Below are 17,585 nucleotides of genomic sequence, written 5' to 3' on the forward strand. Positions count from 1 at the left end.
ATGTATTCCTAACTATAATGACGCCACATAAACTGAGCTGTTTGCGGGAACTAATTTTAATCAGGTCAAGTTGTTGTCAATTTTCAGGCAGATGTGTTGGACTGAGAATGTGTACATGTCGAGATGGACAATCTCATATTGACAGAGTCGGTCCCCCATAGAGAAAAAAATACATGTACATGTATTACGAAGCAACATATAAACCATCCACACACAGGTTAAAACACACACGTGAATTCTTCAACCTTTGGCCAGCACTAAGCAGTCATGTCTATGTAGCATGTCAGGTTACACACACAGCCCAAGAGGAAGCACCACATGACCCTGGACAATCATTCAAAACAAATTGCCCCTTTGGAACAAAGATTTATTGAAACAACTTCCCTCTGACCAACCCCTTCATTCCCCAAACTTGAGCTGCCTCTCTTTCTCCTGGAAGTGAAGCTCTTTCGCCCTGTTCTTAAGTTCCTCTGCTTTCTTCTCGTCCTTCTCCGCCCCGTCCCCCAGTTTATACATACGACTGGCGTTAGCACAACCCCAGACGTGTCCTAGCTCACAGGCTCTTGTGGCATACCTCAGAGCCAGGCCCATGTCCTTACTCTGCTTCGGGGAGCCCTCGATATACATGGCACTAAGGTTGAAGCAGGAGGGTGCGAACCCCCCTGTACATGCCTTGTCATAGTACTGCCTAGCCACCCCCGGGTCAGGGCCGGTTTCCATGGCTCGACCGTCATGGGCGAGGAGACCCACGTTGTGACACGCGTCCACAGACTTCTTACCGCCACTGCTGCAGGCCGTCATGAAGCAGGAGTAGGCCATTTTCAGATTCTCTGCAAATCCCCCTGATAGAGAGATTTAGAACATGTTGCGTTTGACCACTTGGGGGGATGGATTCAGGGTCTCTCTGTCTATCAGTACTTTCTTATCATCCTAATATTTATTATTAATATGATGACTTGTCTTAAAACATTTGTCAAGCCAAAGCCATACTCTTTCTCTAATCAAATCTTTAAATATTTTACTTGTCTAGTTGAGAAACGCAAATTGTTTCAGGCTTTGCTGTTGTAATCTGCCAGTGAATAGGATTAAGTTTAGTGGTGTAGTTGTGTACCTTTGCCTTGGATATAGTAAGCCCCGAGCTTGTAGCAGCTTTCACCATGTTTATTAGTCTCACAGTTGTGTTTGAGCACCTGGGCTGTAGACTCAAAGTTTTTCTTCACTCCCTCCATGTAGTCAGCAAGCCTTTGACACCCTGGCAGCAGAATGAATACACGAGGTTAGCCACAATAATGAGTTAGACGGTGTGAAGGTTATAGTACTACATGAGGCATAAAGACACCTTAACACCAAGCACAATCAATGGTTCAGAACCCCAGTTAGGGGACAGCAAATGATGGACCATTTGCTTAACATCACTCCCTTCAGCACTGTATAGGACAGTGCACTTCGCTCCTTACCTTCAGGGTCCTTCTCTCTGTAACACTGGTAGCTGAATTCCACACCTATGTTATCCAAATACTGCTTCACCTCCTTTTCGTCCTCAAAGTTTATGAGTCCAGACATGATTCAAACGGTGCAGTGTCCTAAAAAAAACACTGTCTAAAAACAACACGTGTTGAAAAGTCCAGAACTTCCTTGTGACCTTGGTGTTGAACTGATGAGGTAACAATTTAAGAAAGAGCTCGTCTGGTCCCGTTGAAAAACAACTTAAGCGTATTTAGAGATCACCTTGATAGTGGACAATGTGACGGACATGCAGTGAATTATAATCTATTTTCGTTTGAAATAAAAAAAGGTAGAGATGCTCATTCCTGCTACTCTTCCTGGTTTTGTAATATGCAACGAAAGGGCTTCCGTAGTCCCGCCCCATCGACCGGTGATGTACTTCCTGTGTCACTTTTTTTTTTTTACGGTCTGTCAACAAAAATAGAGCTACAATCTATCTGCAATATTAAAGCTGATTTAGCCCCCTAAATTAAAAAAGTAAAGATATCGTTAAAAACAAGTATGTGTGTAGATTTAGATTAGTGTCAGCCTTCAGCCTAGGTTAACTAACGGACATGGTTTGAAAATGAAGTCGAAACATTTTCACAACTATATTAATCGTTTTCCAGGAACATCGATTTTCTATCTTAGTTCGGTACCAACAAGTTAGCTAGCTTGTAGCTAACGTTAGAACGCTAGATAGCTAGTTATCACCTTGCAAAAAATAATCCAGCAAGATTAGGCTAGCTAAGTAGCAAGTTAACAAGGCAAACCGAGACGACTCGGCGTAGAGACCAATAGCGATATTGATCTATGGTCGGGAGTCAAGCCTGCAATTTCTTGAAAATGGTGAGTTTTGTTTTCGATATCAATATCTAGCATTCAATTGTCTTGCATTGTCGACAAGGACCAGCAAGGCATCGAACAATGCATACCAGTAGCAAGCTAACTAGTCTTCGTTAGATATCTGCTGAAATTTGATCCACGTCGTTAACTAGTTAAACCTTCTTCTTTTTTTTTTTAGCTCAGGAGGATGGATAATTATCTAGCGATCATTGCTCGTTATTTTGGGGTTTGACAACAGCCCACCACTCCAGACATACTCTACCTCCTGGGAGTTATGGGTATCAGGTCTCATTGGCGACCATTTTAACTTTGGCCATATGCTTGGTATGCCATTTGGGATTGCTTACACTATATATACAAAAGTATGTGGACACCCCTTCAAATTAGTGGATTCGGCTGTTTCAGCGACACCCGTGTATAACATCGAGCACACAGCCATGCAATCTCCATAGACAAATATTGCCCTTAATGAAGAGCTCAGTGACTTTCAACGTGGCACCTTCATAGGATGCCACCTTTTCATCTAGTCAGTTCGTCAAATCTATGCCCTGCCAGAGCTTCCCCGGTCAACTGTAAAAATGGCTCAGTGTACACAAGCTTACAGAACAGAACCACCGAGTGCTGAAGCACGTAGCGAGTAAAAACCGTCTGTCCAATGTCAGCACAATAACGTTTAGTCGGGAGCTTCATGACGAACAGTTATTGTGCAGATATTGCTTCGAGGTTTCCATGGCCGAGCAGCCACACACAAGCCTATGATCACCATGCGCAATGCCAAGCATTGGCTGGAGTGGTGTTAAGGTCGCCGCCATTGGACTCTAGAGTTGTGGTAACGTGTTCTCTGAATTGATTAATCACACTTCACCATCTGGCAGTCAGACGGACAAATCTGGGTTTGGTGGATACCAGGAGAACACTACTTGCCCCAATGCATAGTGCCAACTGTTTAGTTTGGTGGAGGAGGAATAATGGTCTGGGGCTGTTTTTCATGGTTCGGGCTAGGTCTCTTGGTTCCAGTTAAGGGAAATCTTAATGCTACAGCATACATTGTCATTCTAGATGATTCTATTCTTCATACTTTGTGGCAACAGAGGCCCTTTCCTGTTTCAGCATGACAATGCCCCGTGCACAAAGCAAGGTCCATACAGAAGTGATTTGTTGAGATCAGTGTGGAAGAGCTTGACTGGCCTGCACAGAGCCCTGATGTCAACCCCATCGATCACCTTTGGGATGAATTGGAACCCCGACTGCGAGCCAGGCCTAATTGCACAATGTCAGTGCCTGACCTCACTAATGCTGAATGGAAGCAAGTCCCTGCAGCAGTGCTCCAACATCTAGTGGAAAGCTTTCCCAGAAGAGTAGAGGCTGTTACAGCAGCAAAGGGGATCCCAACTCCATCTTAATCCCCATGTTTGACAAGCAGTTGTCAATATAGTTTTGGTCATGTAGTTTAAGTGTCTAATGTTGTGCGTGTGTGTGTTCCAGGACGAGGCGTCCCCGGCATCTCTGACAGACCTGTGTCTGTCTTACGTGAGTGGGAACCTGGAGAAGTTCTGTGCGAAGCACGCCGATGGATCTCTCTGTCTCAGAGACTCTTTACTGTTCCCCCAGGAGCTAGCTGACCAGCTGTTAGCTAAGATGGCCACTGAAGGTAAGTGAGCAATGAACATGAAGTAGTCAGTGGTCACAGATCCAAGCTCAGATCCTTACCTTGATTATTAGTACAAAAACACGAAACAGGCCTTTAATTCAGTGTCTAGAGCAGTAATGGGCTATTTCCAGTCATTGGGTGATATTTATCCCAGCCCAGCTCTAACAAGAAAAGTGTGGGTGTTGTTTTCAGGTCTGTTGAATGACAGTACAGTGGGAGTGTTTCGTAGCTGTGAGTACCTACGGCTGCGTCGTGCGTGTATCCGGACTGCTCGTATCTCTGCCGAGGCGTTCCAGAGAGCTCTCTGTCCTCACCGCCTGCTGGAGCTGGACGCTGCCAGGGTCAACGCTGACCTCACCATCTCTGACATACTACAGGGACTGGCCTCCAACAAACACTGCCAGGTAAACATACAGTGCATTCAGAAAGTATTCAGACCCCTTGACTTTTTCCACATTTGGTTACATTACAGCCTTATTCTAAAAGGGATTCAATTGTTTTTTTTCCTCAGCAAACTACACACAATACCCCATAAGGACAAACCAAAAACAGGTTTTTGCACATTTATAAAGTGAAAAGGAGCATTCAGACCCTTTACTCAATACATTGTTGAAGCACCTTTGGCAGCGATTACAGCCTTGAGTCTTCTTGGTTATGACTCTACAAGCTTGGCACACCTGTATTTGGGGAGTTCTCCCATTCTTTTCTGCAGATCCTCTTAAGCTCTGTCAGGTTGGATGGAGAGCGTCGCTGCACAGCTATTTTCAGGTCTCTCCAGAGATGTTAGATCGGGTTCAAGTCTGGGCTTTGGCTGGGCCAATCAAGGACATTCAGAGACTTGTCCTGAAGCCACTCCTGCATTCTCTTGGCTGTGTGCTTAGGGTCGTTGTCCTGTTGGAAGGTGAACCTTCGCCCCAGTCTGAGGTCCAGAGCACTCTGGAGTAGGTTTTCATCGAGGATCTCTCTGTACTTTGCTCCGTTCATCTTTGAATCGATCCTGACTAGGCTCCCAGTCCCTTCCTCTGAAAAACATCCCCACAGTATGCTGCTGCCACCACCAGGCTTCACCGTAGGGATGGTGCCAGATTTCCTCCAGGCGTGACGCTCAGCTTTTAGGACAAAGAGTTCAATCTTTGTTTCATCAGACCAGATCATCTTGTTTCTCATGATCAGAGTCCTTTAGAGGCCTCTTGGCAAACTCCAAGCAGGCTGTCGTCTTTTACTGAGGAGTGTCTTCCGTTTGACCACTCTACCATAAAGGCCTGATTGGTGAAGTGCTGCAGAGATGGGAGAACCTTCCAGAAGGACAACCATCTCCACAGAGGAATTCTGGAGCTCCGTCTGAGTGACCATCGAGTTCTTGGTCAGACAGGTGTGTGCCTTTCCAAATCATGTCCAATCAATTGAAATTACCACAGGTGGACTCCAATCAAGTTGTAGAAACATCTCAAGGATGATCAATGGAAACAATGCTCCTGGGCTCAATTTTGAGTCTCATATAGCAAAGGGTCTCAAAACTTACTTACATAAGTTTATTATTTATATATCTTTTTAAAATAGGTAAACATTTGCTTTGTCATTCTGGGGTATTGTGTGTAGACTGATGAGGAAATTTTAGAATAAGGCTGTAACGTAAAAATATTTGGAAAATGTCAAGTGGTCTGAATACTTTCCGAATGCGGTGTACACAGATAAGAGAGGTTCCAGCAGGGACAGACAACCGCAAACACTCTTCCTCCCCACAGGAGAGCTTACAGAGGTTGGTCCTGACAGGTCTAACCATGTCCTCTCTGGAGGAACCATCTCATCACCGCTTCAGCTCTCTCCAGGGGCTCCGCTCCCTCTCCCTGGCCAATGTGGACTTCTACGACGCTGGGCTGGCTGACGTGTGTTCCCTACCCCGCCTGGAGAGCCTGGACCTGTCCAACACCTCAGTAACCAACCTCAGTCCTCTACTGGGCCTGAGGGAGAGGCTGAGGTCACTAACACTACACCAGCTGAAGAGGCTGGAGATGAGCACCGCACAGCTATTGGCCGTCATTGGACAACTGGAGGCACTGCAGGTGGGTGGGGACAACTCTAATGCTCAAGTTCTGTATTCATTTGCTCCACAATAAAAAGCATATATATCGCTGAGTGAAGTTTCTTCAACCTTTTTCTAGTTCCAGCACTGTGATTGTTCACTATCCCTGACGTTTACTTGTGGTGCTCGAATAGTGTTATTTCTGATACTCATGCTTTTGTGGATGTGTGAAAACCTACCTATGCAGCACCTGGACATCAGTGATGATAAACAGTTCACATCAGACGTGGCTCACCAGTTGCTGGGCGAACCTGGGATCCTGCCTGCTCTGGTCTCTCTGGATGTGTCTGGACGCAAACAGGTACTGGAGACAGAGTATGAGTGGAGTTAGCTTGAGTTGTGAGTGTGTGTATTGCAGCTGTGTGTGTAGAGTGTTTACCTGGTGTGTGTGTTATGCCAGGTGACAGATGCAGCGGTCAAGGCGTTTGTAGAGGAACGTCCAGGGATGACCTTTGTTGGTCTGCTGGCTACAGATGCTGGCTTCTCTGACTTCCTCAATGGAGAGGGCATCCTCAAGGTGGGTTTCACTGTTTTTCTTCTCTGTCGTTGTAGAGGAAGCAGCAATACTGACTGAGCACCACGCTATGTATGTGTCCTCTGTTTGGCAGGTGACAGGAGAGGCCAATGAGACTCAGATCTGTGAGTCGCTGCTGCGCTACAGTGAGAGAGACGGCTTTGTCAGAGAGGCTCTGTTTCATCTGTTCAGTCTCACTCACGTCATGGAGAAACCACGGCCTGACATACTCAAGGTACACACACATTGTGTAATGTCTACCCTTCACCTCAAAATACATCTTACAACAGCATGGCTCTGTGTCCACATTTTTATAAAGTAATGAGTCACTCCCTCGTCTTCCTCGATCCTTCTGTCTCTAGTTGGTAATACTGGGGATGAAGAACCACCCTGCCACCCTGAACGTCCAGTTGGCAGCCAGTGCATGTGTGTTTAACCTGACCAAGCAGGACCTGGCAGCGGGCATGCCTGTTAGACTGCTTGGCACAGTCACTCAACTACTGCTGGAGGCCATGAGGACCTTCCCTAACCACCAACAGGTACACACACACTCTCACCTTCTCCTCCATATTGTTTACACATATCCAGGTTCGTCCCATCTGTAAACACAGACTGGCTAGGGGCTGTTTCTGGACCAGGCTTGAGTGGGGTTTTTGTTTTGGCACTAACCATCATCTTGGATCCTTTTTCTCCAGTTGCAAAAGAATTGCCTTCTCTCTCTGTGCAGTGACCGCATACTGCAGGAGGTCCCCTTCAACAGGTAGATATACACATTGAATGACTTTGACTGTAGATGTATTCATCCTTTAAGATTGTGTCTCATGAGAGACGTAGTATATACAATGCACGTATCCTTTGTACTGTGCATGTGTGTGGTCTATAATCCAGGTTTGAGGCTGCTAAGCTGGTGATGCAGTGGCTATGTAACCATGAGGACCAGAACATGCAGAGGATGGCTGTGGCTATCATTTCTATACTGGCTGCCAAGGTAGGGGTGTGTGTGTGCCTACATGTCTGACTGTGTGTCAAATATGGTATTAGAAATGTGTTTGAGGTTTGGTCTTTGCTGATGTGTGTGTTTTCCTATACAGTTATCTACAGAGCAGACAGCTCAGCTGGGAGCAGAGCTGTTCATAGTGAAGGTGAGACTGTTCAAACATCCTCCATTCACACAGTTGGTCATTGGCACATGCCTTCCCAATCGAAAGAATCGCTGTCTGCAGTGTTTAAAAGAAATACAGTAATTGTCACAATCTCTCTGTCTATCCCCCACTTTCTCTATCCCTCTTTCTCTCTCTCTGCAGCAACTCCTCCACATTGTGCGTCAGAAGGCGACTCAGGGCGGGGTGGATGCCACCCTCAAGTTCACACTGAGCGCGCTCTGGAACCTCACCGACGAATCACCAACCACCTGCCGCCATTTTATAGAGAACCAGGGACTGGAGCTGTTCATTAAAGTTCTGGAGGTAGTACACACACATACTCACAGACCCTAGAGCTGTTCATTAAAGTTCTGGAGGTAGTACACACACATACTCACAGACCCTAGAGCTGTTCATTAAAGTGCTAGTTACAACACTCTCTCTCTGACGTTCTTACTGCCTGAAGTGCAAGTTGACTCACTCACGCCTCTTTATTGTCCCCTTTCTTTCTCTCTGTAGTCGTTCCCCTCTGAGTCTTCCATCCAGCAGAAGGTGTTGGGGCTGCTGGTGAGTCATAGTGAACCTTTGACTGACAGTGTATTTATTCTGCTGGTCAGTAACCCTGGTTTGTGGTCGTAGGGGCTAGCCGTAGTGAATTCAGCAGAGACAAACTACTGATGAAACCGATTTGTTTTATGTTTGAATCATCCCATTTGAAGTGGTGGAAGAGCTGACTGTGTAGCTCTGTCTCGCTCCAGAACAACATAGCAGAGGTTGGGGAGCTGCACGAGGAGCTGATGGTTCAGGGCTTTCTGGATCACATCTGCTCCCTGCTCCACAGCCCTGAGGTGGAGGTGTCCTACTTCGCTGCTGGGATACTGGCCCACCTCACCTCCAGAGGAAAGGCTGCATGGACACTCGGTATCACACTGAGGTCTGACCTGCTAGAACAACTGGTACGTGGGGGAGGTCTGTGAGTTGTTATACCACCTGTCTGTGTGTAATAATTGTCTCGTGTTCTGTGACTCTCCTCCAGCACTCTGCCATCCTGAAGTGGCAGACCCCAGAGTGTGAGATGGTGGCTTACAGGTAAGACCTCCATGCACACACGTGAGGAGAGGAAGCCACTGTAAACTATTAAGATGCAGCCTGAGTATTAATGATCTCCTCCCCCCTCTGTAGGTCCTTTAACCCTTTCTTCCCCCTGTTGGAGTGTTTCCACACCCCAGGAGTCCAGCTGTGGGCAGCCTGGGCCATGCAGCATGTCTGTAGCAAGAACGGTGAAACACACACACCATATAGAGCTTAATAGTTTTCTACCTGTCCTACGTTTCTGTATATTCTGCTCTGTGCGTCATCAATGTGAGTGTACTCTCTCTGGACTCCTGCAGCCCCTCGGTACTGCAGTATGCTGCTGGAGGAGGGAGGTCTGCAGCAGCTGGAAAAGGTCCAGACACACCCCGACACACACGCAGATGTCATGCGATTGACTGATGGCATCCTGGAGAGCCTGCAGCGCCACCAGGCTCGCACCGGCCAAACCACACAAAAACCCCCACACACACACAAAGGTGAGACACACACACACAATGATTTCTGGTGTGTGATTTCAAAACATGTTAAAAGTCAATAAAACTGCTCTGTCTTTCTCCTCCAGAGAGTGATACACCCTGATCAGAACCCATTCCACCTGTAATGTCAAGACAAGAGTCCAGGAAGAGGTGTGTGTGTTCACACATGTTCATTAAGCCTGTCGCATGCTTCCCAGTCGAAACAGTTTGCGCCCAATGTTTACGTTTCTGATTATATTGGAGTTTGCAGGGTTTTTTTTCCAGTTGTTCGCGCACCTAATGTGTTCTTGAGGCAAGCCAAAGTGAACAGTACTACGGGATTCTTCATTGAAGTGTTTGTCATTCAGTGAACCTAGTTTTAATTGCACATTTTTCACTTGAGAAATACTGCACCAAATTTATCAAAATGATTTATAGATTCCTTGATTCTTCGTAGATTAATTCTGACTATTGAGCAGGTGGCTATGTTGCTACGGCGTTTCAAGAGGGAGAAACGGTAATATTGCATTTTCTTTTCTCATTTTTCAAGCAAAGCTCTTTTAAGGGAGTATATGCGAGGCACAGACGTTTGCTTTGCCTAGCCGAGTTCTACTTGGCGTAAACCAAACCTAGTATGTGGGCGCCTTTAAACTGGGGTGAAGAAAGACACCCTGTCACAAGGTGGTGCTGTAAAGTGAATGAGAGAACAGAAACGACGCATTTCTTTGCACACATACCTTGCTGTTATTTATTTTCTTGTTTGGTTCAAAAGCAACAGTATGACTAAGTGTACTACTTTTGGGATAAGGAAATTCTGATTGATTTAACTAAAGAAAAATAAACCTTAAGACAAGCATGAGTTGTTGGTTAACAGCGTCCATAGCATGAATAGAAAACCAGTTGAACTATATGGTTTAACTGTTTCTTTCCTGTTGGACTCTGAAAGGGCCGAATCCTTATTTAAGAATCCTGCACGCATCTTGGAAGAGTCACACTAATCGACATCAATTAACACCATTGACATCAATTCATGGTTGGAGTTCTGCAGGCGCACCAAGTTTGGATTCGGCCCCTAGAGGCACTTCCATACCCTACGCAAACAGTGATGGGGCATCGTATACGGGCCATTCCCAAATTGGATCCGCACAAAAGTATGTAGAAGTACCTAGAAAACGAAGCTGTTGCTGCGTTTGTGTAAAGTGTGTAGCAGCCTTAAAGCTCAGTTCTGGGGTTGAGAGTCCAGCCCCTCTGGCTGATTAGCTAATATATGCACATGACGGTGTGATTTCCCAGCATGCTCAAGTTTGTCTGAATGATCTTTTGATTCGCCCAGTTTGAAGCAGGACTATTCAAATCCAGACATGGAGGTCCACAATACAGTCCATAGTTATTTTCTCTCTGGTATTTAATTGATCATTATAAATGTATGAATTAATTTATAGATACATTTTTGCCACAGTGTATACTCACCAGGGGTTGCAGGTCTTAATCAGTACCTGATTAGAGGGTTAGGATGAAAACCAGCAGTATTGTGGACCTCCAGGACAAGATTTGAGTTCTCCTGGTTTATAAAAATGATGTTAATAGTAATGTTGTTTCCCTTGTGGGCAAAAATGGCAATAAATATACTGGTCAACATTTAAGACAGAATACATATACGACTTTGCACAGTAGGAAGAAAACTTGAGTTCTATGTGCTTCTATGGTTGCTGGTCTGTGTGCATGCTTGCGTATTTGGATCAGTGTATAGGTGAGTGTGTGTTTGATGCTAGGGGGACTGTTTGTACTGACCTGGCCCACATGACTCACAGCGCAGGGAGGAGAACTGTGACTTCCCTGGTCTGGAAAGGAGGCCGTTCGTTAATGCAATATTCACTCAGAAATTGTGTGGCGGGTTTTATGGTTTCTCAATGTTTTTGTTTTTTTCCCCTCTGGGTTGGAGACCTCGTTTGGATTTGAAAATCCAACTGTTGTAGTTGAAGGGGGTGACGCTCGGGGGCTGTGCATCTGGGTGTTTGAGTGAGAAAGAGGAGAACCAACCAGTAAAATCACAGCCACCTTCATTATCGACGCATTGTGCCGTCAACCTCAGAGCCATTCCAGACTCTGAAGTCAGTGCTAAGTGCTAGCCGCTATAGCCAGACAAGTGTTTGTAGTTTCTCATCTCCCATACTCAAGTACAGTCTTTAATGATTGGTTTAAAGTGTTGGAAACAATATAATGTGTTTCGTTGTTTATTTCAAAAGGAGGTACTTAAGAAAACGTAGGAGGCAAAACTGAGTTGAGAATTCTGCGATTAAGGGGAGAGGCAGCGAGAGTAGAGCAACCCCAAAAAGACTCCTATCCCAGGCGTGTTGAACTCATTTTGCCCCAGGGGCTGCATTCGCTTTTTGAGGGCCGCACTAAAAATGTTCTTTCCTTGCCGTCAAAATGACAAAATTGTCTATCTGCAATGGTCTGTACATTGCACCCTCCTGAGCATGGGCCTGGTTGTGACTAATAATGATATATGCTACTGATCTCGTCTTCATTCTCTATGCAATGGCGGCTGAAACTACATTTCATGCCTGCTGGCAAATCTCCACATGCTTGATTTCAAATCAGCCTACACATTGTATGTGCATACTTTGGGTCAAAGTATCTCTTCTCTATGGCATCAAGAGAAATGCACAGAACAAACTGAACTGTAAACTAAAGTCAGTATTTTCTACATTTATACTGACAGAATATTACATTTGAGTTGACCTCTCACTATGATTGAAGCTGTGGGGAAGTTTAGTCTCGTCTGTGCATTCCCCTGTGACAGTTTCCTCTTTCTGTATGGGTATTTCATGAAACTGGGAGTGGGGTGGCTCTAATGGGAAGGCCATTTGCTAAGATGCCATTTTGCTGCTGAGGGTCATTTTTTCATGTTTTTGAAATAAAGAATGTGCACCCCCATCGGCTGTAAACTGGCAGTCTGTTTTACTTTCTCAAAAGCCATCCTTGATCCATATGCTAAAATATATTACAACTCCATTGTAGAGTGGGGGTCTCTTCTCTATAAAGGCAGCCATGCCCTCGTGTCAGGATCAGCTGGAGAAAGAGACATGATATACCACTACAGTTTGACCATGGACAATGCACATGGGCATTTTACCAGTTGATCACTTACCCTGGCTTAGCACATCCTTTCTGGTCATCCCCGATGTGACGTCCACCTGAGAGATACAGACCCACACAGACAGGTTACAGACATACCTGCCACTAGCACACAGAGATAATGAACAGGGTGTGAGAGCTGGGATGTGTGTGACTGATTGATCAATTAATCATCAATCATTAGACCATTTAGAACACAAGGTTGTGTTGAGAAGCTGATGCACCTCCATGCCTCTGATCAGAGCCTCCTTGGCCATCCTCACAGCGATGGGGGCCTGGAGACCACACTGGGAGTGAGAACGAAGGACCACAGAAATGCTCATGTGATGATGCGTAACCATTTGTGAGAAATAGTTCTAAGGGTTCGCCGGCTGTCCCTGAGGGAGAACCCTTTTTCTGAGTCTACAGTGCCTTCAGAAAGTATTCACACCGCTTATTCCAAAAATGTTTGCGTTACAGCCTGAATTCAAGATGGATGAAAGATGTTTTTTCTCACTCATCTAAACATAATACCCCGTAATGACAAAGTGAAAACATTTAGAAATTTTATCAAATGTATTAAAAGAAATACAGATATCTCATTTATATAAGTATTCACACCCGAGGAAATACTTTGGTGGTGATTACAGCTTTGAGTCATCTTGGGTATGTCTGTATCAGCTTGGGACATCTGGATTTAGGGATTTTCTCCCATTCTTCCTTAAAGATTTTCTCAAACTCTTAAATTAGATGGGGAGCAGCAGTGAATAGCAATCTTCAAGTCTTTGCACAGATTTTCAAATGGAATTCAAGTCTGGGCTTTAGATGGGCCACTCAATGACTTTCACATTCTTGTTCTGAAGCCATTCCAGCATTGGTTTGGCTGTATACTTGGAGTCATTGTCCTGTTGGAAAGTAAATCTATGCCTCCAGTCTAAGGTCTTTTGCACTCTGAAGCAGGTTCTCATCAAGGATTTGCCTGTATTTGGCTCCATTCATTGTTCCCTCTATCCTTACCAGTCTCCCAGTCCCTACCGATGAAAAGCATCCCCATAGCATGATGCTGCCACCACCATGCTTCACGGTATGGATAGTGTTAGATGGGTGAGGAGCTGTGCCTGGTTTTCTCCAGACATAGCGCTTTGCATTCAGGCCAAAGAGTAGTTCTGTCAGAGTAGACATGATGGAGACAACTGCTCTTGGAAACTTTCAACACTCTAGAAATGGTTTTATACCCATCCCTACATATATACATACCTCATCACAATTCTATCTCTGAGATTTATGGACAGTTCCTTGGTATAGTTTCTGCTCTGACATGCACAGGTGTGTTTCTTTCTAAAACATGTCCAAACAATTGAATTGGCCACATAACTCCAAGTTGTAGTGATATATCAAGGATGATCAAAGGAAAATGGATGCACCAGAGCTCAATTAGGAGTGTCGTAGCAAAGGGGTGTGAATACATATGTAAATGAGATCTGTATTTAAAATTTGAAAACATTTCTTAAAACATGTTTTCACTTTGTCATTATTGGGTATTGTGTGTAGATTGGTGAAATAAAATATATTTCATCCATTTTGAATTCAGGCTGTAACAACAAAATGTGGAATAAGTCAAGGGGTAGGAATACTTTCTGAAGGCATACAAACGGCAAGACTTTAGCTAGTAGGTTACCCCGGTTCAAACCTGGGGGTATTTCTGTTAGTAATAAATTATTTGTGTGGGTTAAAACTCATTCTGTTTGGCTGGGCCAAGCTCCCCAGTGGATGGGCCTATGCCCTCCCAGGCCCACCCATGGCTGCACCCCTGCCTCATGGGTCATTTGAAATCCATATATTAGGGCCAAATTTATTTATTTCAGTTGACTGATTTCCTTATATGAACTGTAACTCAGTAAAATCTTTGAAATTGCGGCATGTTGCGTTTATATTTTTTCTCAGTATAGCCGTCAATCACTCATCACTGTGGAATGGAGAAAACAATCAGTATGGTTTTTCGTCCTAAATCATTCTCAGATACATAAATATGTCCTCCAAGCCGTGCGACTGCAAATAACTAGTTTGTGTATGTGTGCATATGTTATTTGTGGACTGTTTCTCCACTTGACTGCCGAGGTGCCCCTGTCAACTGCTGGCATCTGAGATGGAGTGAGAGAAATTTGGAGTGACAGATGCCTGGAGAGGAGGAGAAGGGCACTGGCGTATCACAGACCCTGAAATTTTGCCTTAGCAGGAAATTAAGTCTATAACATCTATATTTTCTCTCAGCTGCTTAGCAAAATGTGTCAAAAAGCATGAGATTAGCTATAGAAGGGTTGTTTCTTTGCCATATTAGCAGTGATATTAAATCAGTCAAAACACACCAAAACAAGACATGGTATCAAGAACAAGATACAACTAGCTGGAACCAGCCGAATATGTTTCCCCTCATGGCAGCTTCTTGTCCTTGTTGCTAGCCAACTGACTATCCAGTCCTTATTATGAGGCATCCTCCTCTCAGCAGCCTCCACTGCATCCGTGTATTAGTGTGTATGCGTGTATTAGTGTGTATGTGTGCGTCTAACCTGTGGTCGTATCAATAGGCAGCGTCTCCATCTGGGTTTTACTCTGTAGCTCTGATGACCAGTCCAATGTCCACAGCCCTCTGTCCATCCACTCTCCTACCAGTATCAGCTCTTTAGCCAGGGCAAAGCCCACCGCTCTGGGGGGGACGCTGACTGACCCCTACAGGAGAGGAGGTAGGGAGAGAGAGAATGAGGCTGAACTCATGCACAAAAACACGATTTCATGATGGTAAATTATGGGTGTGGATCAGTAGAGGCTGCTGAGGGGAGGACGGCTCATAATAATGGCTGGAACGGTGTAAATGGAATGGCATCAAGCACATGGAAGCTATGTGTTTAATGTATTTGAAACCGTTCCACTCATTCCGCTCCAGCCATTACCACGAGCTCGTCCTCCCGACCTCCTGTGGTGTGGATGTGATGGGAGTACGTTTGTGTGTGTGTGTGTGGAGATGTGATGGGAGAATGTGTGTGTGTGTGGGGGAGGGGGGGGTGATGGGAGTGTATGTGTGATGTGTGCATGCATTTGACCTTTGGTCATCTTACCAGCCCCTGGGAGTAGCCCCTGTGTCTTCTCAATCAAACCCATCTGTGCAGAGTAGGCTGAAACACACACAAGACAGTTGAAGGTCTGCTTGGCTTTGTCATTAAGCAACGGTGGGAGTATAGACTAACTGATGTGTCGGTCAGAGCGAAAAACACAAAATGAGAGTGAAATCATGTTAAATGTTTAAATACATTTAGCATTCAAACATTAAACATTATTTCCAATTAAATACGTTGGTATGCAAAATGTTAAACAAATGGCAACTAAATATGCTTGTTTTACAAATTATATAAAATAATAGACTCAGAGTTATCAAAAACGCAAATTTCTCTCAGAATTTACATACAACATATAGTTTGCACATTGCTGGTAACTAAATTAATTGATGTACAAATAAATCAAGATTGTTTGTGCTTATCATTAGCATGTACAGCTGCACTCCATATGATAGAATCATGTAAAAGTGATTTAAAATAAGTATGAAAAAAACTCAATTAAGAAAACAAATTGGACTGTCAAAAAAAATGCCCAAAATATGCCAAATCATAAACAACCATTTCACCTAAATAACAAACCAAATGGGGTCAAAATAAAAAAGCTTCAACATTTCAGTTAAGTAGACTTATACAGTACCAGTCAAAAGTTTGGACACACTTATTTATTCAAGGGTTTTTCTTTATTTGTACTATTTTCTACATTATAGAATAATAGTGAAGACATCAAAACTATGAAATAACACACATGGAGTCATGTAGCAACCAAAAAAGTGTAAAACAAATCTAAGTATATTTTAGATTCTTCAAAGTAGCCACCCTTGATGACAGCTGTGCACACTCTTGCCATTCTCTCAACTAGCTTCAACTGGACTGCTTTTCCAACAGTCTTGAAGGAGTTCCCACATATGCTGAGCACTTGTTGGATGCTTTTCTTTCACTCTGTGGTTCAACTCATCTCAAACCATCTCAATTGGGTTGAAGTTGAGTGATTGTGGAGGCAAGGTATGCAGCACTCCATCACTCTCCTTCTTGGTCAAATAGCCCTTACACAGCCTGGAGGTGTGGTGGGTCATTGTCCTGTTGAAAAACAAATTATAGTCCCACTAAGCGCAGACCAGATGGGATGGCGTATCGCTGCAGAATGCTGTGGCCATGCTGTTTTAGTGTGCCTTGAATTCTAAATACATCACTGACAGTGTTACCAGCAAAGCACCCACACACCATCACACCTCCTCCTCCATGCTTCACGGTGGGAACTACACGTGGAGATCACCCATTCACCTATTCTGCGTCTCACAAAGACACGGCAGTTGGAACCAAAAATCTCAAATTTGTACTCATCAGACCAAAGGACAGATTTCCCCTGGTCTAATGTCCATTGCTCGTGTTTCTTGGCCCATGCAAGTCTCTTCTTCTTATTTGTGACCTCTAGTAGTGGATTCTTTGCAGCAATTCGACCATGAAGGCCTGATTCATGCAATCTCCTCTGAACAATTGATATTGAGATGTGTCGGTTACTTGAACTGTGTGAAGCGTTTATTTGGGCTGCAATTTCTGGTAACTCTAATGAACGTATCCTCTGCAACAGAGGTAACTCTGGGTCTTCCTTTCCTGTGGCGGTCCTCATGGAGGCCAGTTTCATCATAGCGCTTGATGGTTTTGCGACTGTACTTGAAGAATCTTTAAATGTTCTTGACATTTTCCGCATTGACTGACGTTCATGTCTTAAAGGAATGATGGACTGTTGATTCCTTTTGCTTATTTGAGCTGTTTTTTGCTGTAATATGGACTTGGTCTTTACCAAATAGTGCCATCTTCTGTATACCACCCCAACCTTGTCACAACACAACTGATTGGCCGTAAAGAAAAACATTCCACAAATTAACTTTTAACAAGGCACACCTGTTAATCAAAATGCATTCCAGGTGACTACCTCATGAAGCTGGTTGAGAGAATGCCAAGAGTGTGCTAAGCTGTCATCAAGGTAAAGGGTGGCTACTTTGAAGAATATCAAATATAAAATATAATTTCCTGCAATTCTGCCATGGGGCGTAGAGAAAATGTTGCTGTTTTAAAGCAAGTAT

At 44.4% G+C, this 17,585-nt stretch overlaps 2 protein-coding genes across 2 annotated transcripts; one reads left to right on the forward strand and one right to left on the reverse strand.

Moving 5' to 3' along the window:
- Positions 1-38: 38 nt before the first annotated feature.
- On the reverse strand, positions 39-2,572 carry LOC123996887 (cytochrome c oxidase assembly factor 7). The gene is made up of 3 exons (XM_046300696.1): positions 1,458-2,572; positions 1,112-1,252; positions 39-842 (listed from the first exon to the last, which is right to left on the reverse strand). Exons 1-3 carry the CDS (start codon positions 1,561-1,563, stop codon positions 400-402), a joined length of 690 nt encoding a protein of 229 aa, XP_046156652.1. The 5' UTR covers positions 1,564-2,572; the 3' UTR covers positions 39-399.
- On the forward strand, positions 1,890-12,211 carry LOC123996886 (protein zyg-11 homolog). Its single transcript, XM_046300695.1, has 18 exons — positions 1,890-2,334; positions 3,817-3,982; positions 4,175-4,386; positions 5,728-6,045; positions 6,253-6,366; positions 6,466-6,582; positions 6,674-6,814; positions 6,942-7,118; positions 7,275-7,339; positions 7,468-7,567; positions 7,671-7,721; positions 7,884-8,045; positions 8,241-8,288; positions 8,480-8,677; positions 8,758-8,810; positions 8,904-9,001; positions 9,113-9,292; positions 9,379-12,211. Exons 1-18 carry the CDS (start codon positions 2,299-2,301, stop codon positions 9,393-9,395), a joined length of 2,253 nt encoding a protein of 750 aa, XP_046156651.1. The 5' UTR covers positions 1,890-2,298; the 3' UTR covers positions 9,396-12,211.
- The last annotated feature ends 5,374 nt before the right edge of the window (positions 12,212-17,585 follow it).

The sequence above is a fragment of the Oncorhynchus gorbuscha genome, linkage group LG15 (assembly GCF_021184085.1).
Source record: "Oncorhynchus gorbuscha isolate QuinsamMale2020 ecotype Even-year linkage group LG15, OgorEven_v1.0, whole genome shotgun sequence".
Classification (NCBI taxonomy): domain Eukaryota; kingdom Metazoa; phylum Chordata; class Actinopteri; order Salmoniformes; family Salmonidae; genus Oncorhynchus; species Oncorhynchus gorbuscha.